General features: G+C 33.9%; 2 protein-coding genes across 2 annotated transcripts; one reads left to right on the forward strand and one right to left on the reverse strand.

Moving 5' to 3' along the window:
• Positions 1-630: 630 nt before the first annotated feature.
• LOC109817401 (uncharacterized) lies at positions 631-2,733 on the forward strand. The gene is made up of 2 exons (XM_020382637.3): positions 631-1,163; positions 1,968-2,733. Exons 1-2 carry the CDS (start codon positions 881-883, stop codon positions 2,348-2,350), a joined length of 666 nt encoding a protein of 221 aa, XP_020238226.1. The 5' UTR covers positions 631-880; the 3' UTR covers positions 2,351-2,733.
• A 1,881-nt stretch (positions 2,734-4,614) lies between these two features.
• LOC109817405 (mitogen-activated protein kinase kinase kinase 18) lies at positions 4,615-6,258 on the reverse strand. The gene has a single exon (XM_020382643.3). It carries the CDS (start codon positions 5,833-5,835, stop codon positions 4,645-4,647), a length of 1,191 nt encoding a protein of 396 aa, XP_020238232.1. The 5' UTR covers positions 5,836-6,258; the 3' UTR covers positions 4,615-4,644.
• Positions 6,259-9,371: the final 3,113 nt, after the last annotated feature.

Genomic DNA, 9,371 nt, shown 5'->3' on the forward strand with positions numbered 1-9,371 from the left:
TTCTATTTCAATCGTTGGATGTCGAATGGTTTCTTGGATATAATTTGAAGAAAACTTCATTCCATATAAAGATGTTGATGAATATAAGCTTATTGAGACTCGTAAATGATTCGTTCTTGCTGCCTAAGAGTGAATTTATTTAGATGTCCTCGTTTTAAATTGCAACAATCTTCAATTCTGCCTAATTACATTAGGTGACGCTCTTAATTAGTCGTTAATGTTTTAAGAACTTTTACCAAACCATGGATGAGATTTGTATAATTTTATATATTTTTGAAAATTTTAAATAGTAATATTATATTAAATACTGCTTTGTTATTTTATAGGTTAATTTCGGTTATTATTTGTTTGTTTGGGTAAAATGTATTTATATGTGGTCAATTTTATTTTCAAATTAATAGTTCTTACATGAGATTTAACCAGAATATTGGGGAAAAGTGTTAAAGTACTATGGCGTTTTATTTTATTTTATTTAAAATAAAAGCTGGTTATCATATTCATGTTCACTTTGGCTTATCTATGTTTCAATGGCGTTAATTTAAGTTGAAAATTCAACGATGCTTAATTTTATAATGGATACAAATTGATGCATATATAATAAATAAATAAATAAATAAAAGTGGATGATTTATGAAGCAAATGTAAATGGGTGAAGAAAGAGAAAGAGGCAGAGGCAGGTAGGAAGTTGCATGTTGACCGTTAGGCAATAAAGGGAGGGAAAAAAGGAAAAACGCATGGTGAATTGACGAGTATACCCTCTTCATCTGATCCATACCCACCTCTACCGGCATTATGTCGACTCTCCGTCACACACTGAAGCCACGCGCTCAAATCTCACACTTTAATAGCAGCCACTCCATTCTAGGGTTTTCGTTCCAAAATGTTGCAGCTTCTCTACGCCCTCATTTTTGGCCAAATGTTTGTCATCCTCAGCTTCCTCTTCAAAACTCCGGTGAGAAAGCTGGTCATCATCACGTTGGATCGCCTCAAGCGAGGTCGCGGCCCCCTCGTCGTTAAGACCCTCGGCGCCACCTTGGTCGTGCTGCTGGCTTCCTCCCTCTACAGCATTTCCAAGATCCACCGTCGTGCCCTCGAAGGTGCCCTCGTTAACCCCACCGACCAAGTCCTCGTCTCCAAGCACATGCTCGAAGCTTCTCTTCTCGGTAATCTATCAAATCTATGCAATGCAGTTTAATTGCATCGGAAAAATTAATTCATCCTTCTGTGTTGCCCTACCCTACCCTAGCCCTAGGGCTAGCCTCGTCATTTTACAATTTCTGATTATTTGCTTATTTATTACTTTTTAGTACAAAATACAATCAAAATTCCTTTTACCTAAATAGACTTTTTTCTGTCTTTCTATTTTTAGAAAACATTAAAAATATGATAGTGTCAAGAGTTTTTACACATATATCATACAATAATAATCTATTTTTTATAATAAGTTTTTTTACTATAATAATTATTTTAGAATTCGTAATAATAATGTTTTTTTTTTTTTTTTTTATCGATTAAACGCTAAAATTTAGTCTACTAACCGTGCATAAAAACTAAACTCAGAATAAAAATTGTTTCATTCAATCAACAAACTACCATTAGCATGTATTCATTTTTTAGTTTAATTATCTTGCACTATCTTTGTAAATTAATAAGAAATCATCTTTGAATTTTTTAAAAATATTTATTACAAAAATTTATGAAAGTCAACAAATATACCATGGTGATCCTTGATTATATGACTCTGTCAATGTAGTTTACTATTTTAGTTAAGTTCTTCAATTTTTATAAGGAAAATATAATTATTTATCTAAAATAAATTGATCCAAATGCACATTAAATATTTGTCATATGAGCCAAATTATTTGATGTGAAGGGTGTTTTTTTTTTGGGCTGTAATTTCTGTTTCATTCGTAATACATTGTCTTGTATAATAGTTGAGGAATTTGATTTTTGACACATGTGGGCAGGGTTTGTGCTGTTCCTGTTTCTGATGATAGATAGATTGCACCATTACATCAGAGAGCTTCGGTTATTGAGAAAGGCCATGGAGGCTGCTAAGAAACAGAGTCGAAGTTTTGAGGACGGTAAAAGTGTCAGTGCAGCGGAACAAAAGGCATTGATGGAAGAAATCGCCACGTTGAAGCCCAAAATTAAGAATTTGGAATCCGAGTGTGAGGTGAAAGCAAGCAAGGCTATGGCCTTGGAAGCTGAGGTTGAGGCTCTTAGAAAGCAATCTGAGGGTTTCCTTATGGAATATGATCGTCTCTTGGCGGATAATCAGAATCTTCGGAGTCAGTTGCAGGCTATTGATCATAACTCTTCCCATTCTCTTAACAAAAAGAGCACGTGAAGGTTCAAATATGCAAAGCAATTTTCTTCTTTTATTCAGCTTTTTCTGCCTGAGTGGTGCCTGTTTGCATAAGACAACTAGGTCACAATTGGATATACTGTACGTGTAATAAGAGGAGAGAGATGTTATGCGGATTGAGTGAGTTGATTATTATACTTAAAGCACCTGATATAGATATATACGAGTATTAAGGCCATGTTTGGAGCTTATGATGAGGATAAGATAATAGGTTGGGATAATAGTGTAAAAAATATATTATCAAATGTTTGGTGTTATATAATGAATAGACTGATTGTGTATACAAATATATGATTTATAAAGTTATCCTCTTATGTACAAGAAAAAAAAGTGAAAAATAAATGTCAGATGGATTTTCTCCTCTATATTCTTTCACAACAGCTAATCTGAGTAAAGCATACAACTTGAATTCTGATTGGTGTGCTTTTATTTTTTGTTTTGGGGATGGGATGGGTCATTCATGGACCAGAAAACATGAGTTATACAAAGTAACACATTAGAAAGAATGAGCTTACACAGCTTAAGATGGATTTGAGGTTTCTTTCGTAGTTGCATGCACCTTAATCAGTGAACTTGGAACACAAGGGTTAACGTTCATGCTTAGATGTGCGAACAAATTAATGGATGCAATTGAGTGAACTATCAAAAGGGATATTATCTTTAAATAATGGTAGAGATCCTATGAATAAGAGATAATCTAGTTGTTTCATTGGTTCAGTGACAACTGTATTTGATTGAGGTGAATATTTGGACCCAAAATATGCTAGTTTCTGTCAGCTCACTAACTGGGCCGAATTGGAAACAAACTTAGACTTCATCTTGGCGAGTTGTTTTGTTTACATGCAAACATATCAACTAGACACGCCAACCCAATTCAATGTAATTTCCGTCACAATATTAATTTTTTTATGCAAATATATAATACACGAGACTTAATCATAGACTCTTTTCTTTAATAAACTATTTACTGTCATACACGGTTAGTATTTTTTATGGCTAGAAACCTACAATGTTCGACAATACTTAAATCGTATTCTACCTCATTCTTCCCCATCTCTTTCTACTAGTGGTTCAAAGTCGTTCCCTTTTCTTATACTTTTTATATTGCGTAACCTTTCAAGAACCTAGCAATACCGGGCACCTAGACCTATAATTCCCATACCCATATCAAATTAACCATATTGGAGTATTTGAGAACCAATGCTAAAGCGAGTTCAAAAAATAATTAAGCTTGAGATGATTTGTGCGGATGGGCTTAAAAGAGGCACAGAAAAATCATAATTCTGAACTCTTGAGGCCTAAGAAGTATAAATGCTTAGGAAGGAGGGCATCACAATAATGTTATTAGAACCCTTAAGGGGAAATTGTGGATAGGGCTATGACAGCAGTGCAACTTTTTTTTGGTAATATACTAATGAATTGGAATTTTGAACGAAACCAATTGACCAAAGTTATTTTACAATTTAGGGAGGGACCTACTACTGTATCTATTCTCTAACGATAAAAGATTAAAGTATGATTTATATTTGAGGCACTAGGCTCTGGGCTCTGAATATTCATACAAGATAAATCAACCTAGCAGAGGGCATTGACCAAATTTCGTGATTCCAAACTATTTCAACTTGTCATGTGTGTTATTAGTATTTGATGCATTAGTAATTTAGTATTTATCATGATGTACTGGATTTGACATTAACACACCCACCTAACGTAATATTTGTAGTATATTCGTTTTGCTTTTAAAACTATGACCTGTTATATTATATAGGTTTGGTACAGGAGAGTGGAATTTGATCGGTAGTTTAACCCTCTAACTAATTGTGAGGGTTTTGGAATTTTATTTCTGGACCTACCAAACACCATTGACAGATAAACAGTTGGCATAGCCACCAACACCAATAGATAGAGAGAAAGAGAGCACAGTCACTAACTCTGGTTCCCAATGTTTCGTTTCCATTGCACTCATTCAACCAGAACTAATAAAGATCAGAGAGATTGGGAATTAAAACTCTTTCAACCAACACAACTTGGGACCTGCCCTGCCTTGCCTTGCATGTTCTATTTCTCTGGCTTTATTTATTTATTTATTTTTTTACAATTGAAATTTCACCAAATTAAGAAAGTTCAATTTTGCAAAGGCTTCCACAATTAAACCAAACGTGTCCACAAAACATAAATCGAGTTAGGTCTTTGGCCGTGAAAGAAAATTGGACAATAACTGCAAACGCTGGCATATAATGCAACACTGTGGGGAAAAAAGTTCACTTATAATTGAATCATAAAAAATCCAATGTTGAAGGGAGAAACATCTTGGAAATGCCTCTCTCAAAATTGAGACTGTCAACTACAACACTTACATCCCTACATTTATGATCATCACAAAAGTAACCACTAATTCTATTATTAACATCCAAATCCAATCCATTACTAGTTAATGTCCCTACTTCACTGCCCCTAGTTGTGATCCAATTCTCACCATCCGATTCCCAAATGTGAGGATCCCCTGAACACAAAGCTAACCTTTCGATCCTACCATTTGGAGAATCCTCAAAATTTTTATGAACCAAATGGCAAGATACACACTCTACCTCTGACTCTGCCTCTTCCATAGAATTCCAAAAGCCCTGCTCAAGAATACTTGTTGGAGAACATGAATTTGGTTCCTGAATTTCCTTATCATTGGAACTGAATTCCCCAAGAAACGGATGCTTCAGAAGCTGACTACAACTCCATCTCTCGTTAGGATTCCTCTTAAAACACTTCCCCAAGAAATCCTTTGCTTCCTCAGACAGAAAACAAGGAATGTTAGGTAACTCATCGGAATATGCAATACGGTACAACACTGTGACAGGGTCTTCCACATTAGGCCAAGGTGCAAACCCAGTGGCCATTTCAACCACAGTGCACCCAAGTGCCCACACATCAGCAGGGTACCCCTGCTCCTCCCCACGCGCCACCTCTGGTGCCATGAACATCGGTGTGCCGCCGATCGCCACCGGAGACTCATTTGCAAACTTGGCACATCCAAAGTCTCCAATCTTGGCCCCATCGTTACCAATCAAAATGTTGCTACCTTTGATATCGCAATGCACAACACCTTTGTCGTGCAAGTACTCTAGCCCCTGCAGGACCTGTCGTGTGTACCGCACGATTGCTGACTCAGTGAGCCGGCCACCGTGCCGGCGACTTTCCTGCATGAGGGTACCAAAGGGCATGTACTCCATGAAGAGGTTGAACCATAGGTTGTTGTTTTCTCTTGTAATGTTACACCCTTTGTAGGTAACTATGTGGGGAGAGAACAGAGAAGACAGGATCCTCTGTTCTCTCTGAAGTTGTTCTGAGTTTGCTGGTGATAGCTCTGCCGACTTGACGGCGGCGACAGTGGAGGAGTAGGAGGAGGTGGCAGTGTAGACGGTGGCTGATGAGCCACGCCCTATGATGAAGCCTCTAGTCCACTCCATCTCCATGTTTTGTGTGAAGGCTCTGTCTCAGAGTGCAGAGTCTTTGGTTTGTAATTGCGGCCTTTATATAATAAATATGGACACACTTTTAAGTTTGAGTTAAAGGGTTTATTTTATTGGTTGGTTTACTTAATTGGTTGAACCCCTTTTTTCTCTCTCTCTTATAGAGTGAGTATCCCTTCAACGGAAGTTTATAGACGTGGCCAAATTTGGGTGGTTGTGGTTTTTGTGGCACTTGGACAAGTTTTAGCATGAAGTCTTTGAGTGTGCAAGTTCTGAATTAATACTTAGATTTGGATTTATTTTGGTGTAAGGGAAATAGTAGAGAGGTTAAGGGTTTGAGTTAGGTAGATCAAAGGGGCAATCTAGAGGGGATTCATTGTTTTGGATCATACTTAAGCTAGACTTTGAAAATTTGAGCAAGGGAGGTTTTAGGGGTAAGGTGAATGGGGTGGGTTCAACCACCAATGTAGTTGATATTTAGTTTATCTTTTTTTGGATAGGTATTTTGGAAGGTGCCTTATTTTTATAATAGTGGTGTGAACATATAAGGTTGACAAACAAATTACAATTATATAGACTGACGAAATAGTATTAGTCAATACGTGTGGTTTTTTTTTTGGAAGTCAAAAATCAGATAAAGATTCCTCATTTTACCCTGTTCGATGTCAAATATGTTTTTGGTCTGCTTGCCTTAGGAGTTTTGTTGCAATTTTTTCCTTAAACAAGTAACAATAGTCTTTTGTTGAGATTTCGCCTATTTAGAGTTACAATTTCATATATTTTTTTGTTGATTTCCCAATAACAGAAATCGATCAATTATAAATTAGTTAGAGAGTAGGTGATAATTTTGACAACAGGAATAAATTAATCTCTATCTATAAATGTTTTTAGTTTTAGTCCTAACTTGAAAATGTATAATGAAGAAGCTTCACAACATTGTTCTGCAACGTAATGTGATTGGTAATAAGTGCAAATCCATTGACGTTGGATTGGGGAAGATATTTTGATTTGGGAAGTGGATATTTTGCAGCTTTCAAAAAATGATATGGTTTCAACACGTATGAAACTCATTGAAAGTTGGGTACTTGAAGAATTTGGATTGGCCAATATGTTGTGAAATTAATACCATTTCCTACATTTTTTTTAATGAACAACACACACACCACTGGCATTTCAATCATTTGTCATGATAATTTGTTCATGAAAAAAGTGCAACGTACTTTAATAAGTTGTTGAAACTTTATGAATTATCAAGCTTTATTGGTAGTGCCTAGAAAATTTAACTCCAAAGTACCAACTGTCACTTTACTCCACGCTTACTTCTAGAATGAATTAGTTAATCCATAAACAAACTCTTGTAATGGGTGGTTATTATCTCCCAAGTAAAGCAATCATCATAATTTTAGAGTGACATACATAAAAATGAAGTACTTTCTCCATTTTTTTTAATTGTCTTTAAACTTAATGCACAAAAATTAAGATAATAATTAATATTTTAGTTGTTTAAAGTATTTATTATATATTTTTCTATTATATTCTTTAGGTGGTTAAAAAAGAAATAGATATATTAAAAAATAAATAGACACATTGTTCAATAAATATACATTAATTATCAAGGATAAAAATAAAAAATAAAATTAATAAGTCATTAATTTTAGCAAAGTGACAATGAAAAAAAAATTGACAAAACGACTATGAAAAGAGATATATTTAAATATCTCAATGTAATTCTTTGAATTTTAGAAATATATTTTTTAAATAATTTTAGAAATCAAATATGTTATTTAACAAAAAAAAAATTTAAACACCTCAATGTAATTCTTTGAGAGAGATAAAAAGAGAAGAAATAAATGATTAACATGATTGATGATGCAATATGATAAGTAAAAAAGATAATAAAATAAAATAAAATATCGTGTTACTTAACTATTTAAAATATACAATATAAAAAAAATCCTATTTAACATCTAATAAGGGAAAGGAAAAAAAAAGTCTAATAAGTGATAAGAATACATAGAGTGTAATAAGAGTAGTTGATGAGACGTTTGAAAAAAATGAGGTGTCTAAATATTATTATTTTTTCACTAGATAACTTAATTTTTATTTTATTTTTTTAGTTTTGAAGCTTGAGTTATCATGTGGCATGAGAGAATTGGATGAATGTATCTGATTTCCCTTTACTAATCAATTATGGTCAAAAAGTGTCATTTCATAAACAATCAAAAATCATTGCAAGTTTGGTGTGGATTTGACATTCATAACCTTCTTTTAATTTCTCAAAGTTCATTGCGAGCGATGTTAATAGTATATTTATTAATTTACTCCATTCTTTTTAATGTAACTTAGATAAGATTCATGCAACTCTTATTAAATAATATAATAAATGAATATTATTAAATAGAAGACCAAACACACAAAGATAACCAGTCTTACATAGAGTGGCAGTCTTACGTGAATATCATCAAACAAAAAAATGCCATTAACATTTTGTATTTTTGACGTGAATGAACTTTTTATGGTTTGGAAAGTGACGTGTGGAAACGTAGGTGTGAAATAAAGGTTGACTCTCACAGCATGCATGACATGTAAAACAAGAAATTAAGAGGTATTTATTTAATTAAGCATGTATGTATTATTAAAGTTGGGGTTTAGGTGGTGTGAAATAGAAGGTAAAGGAGGAAGAAGTACTTGTTAAAAAGTGCTTAGAGGTTGAAAATGCAAATCAAAGAAGAAAAAGAACCCTAAGCGTGTGGTTCAGCGGTAGAGGTTGATCCACGCTTAAGCAAGGTCAGAGGTTCGAATCCTGCCTTGTGTATGCAGCCGCGTTAAATCTTGGGGCCAGCTATCTCACCCTTTGAAGTGCCTCAAACGTAGCGCTATCGTAGGTAGATACTCCAGGGACGAACTAAAAAAAAAAAAAAAAAAGAAGGAAGTTTGGAGTGACAAGTATGGATTTATGCGTTACTTAATTACGCAGCAACCAAAAGCATAGAGCCAATTCAATTCTCTACAGTTGCCTAATAACTAACCATACCTCAAATAACATCACTTAGTTGGAGCACTGCAACTTCCTTAAATTCACTATTTACTACGTTTAACTGTTTTCAATAAAAATATAAAAAAACAATTGTACCATAAATAAAATAGGGTATGAATTAATGTCACAAAAACCTTTAACCCACTTTTTGTAAGTTTCTTAATTAATGTCACTTAAGATTTTTAAAAATTCATAAATTTTGTTCTTATTAAAGAACTTAACTTGAGTTCCTAATTTACTTTAATGTAAACTCTACAACTAAATGAGAATAATAAAAAAATATTTTATTGTTGAATAAGCAATTTTTAAAAGACTTTATATAAAAACTATTTTTACAGGTGATATGTATATGGTCCTACTCTAATGAAAAAAATTGGAAGAATGGATTGAAATATTTATGAAGACGTTAAGAAGTATTAATTGAGATGAGGGAAGTTTGTTGAAAAATGATGATGAATAGGAAAAGAAGAACGAAGCGGAAATGCGAATGACGTAACGTAAG

The sequence above is a fragment of the Cajanus cajan genome, chromosome 10 (genome assembly GCF_000230855.2).
Source record: "Cajanus cajan strain Asha chromosome 10, NIPB_CcT2T_4, whole genome shotgun sequence".
In the NCBI taxonomy this organism is placed as follows: domain Eukaryota; kingdom Viridiplantae; phylum Streptophyta; class Magnoliopsida; order Fabales; family Fabaceae; genus Cajanus; species Cajanus cajan.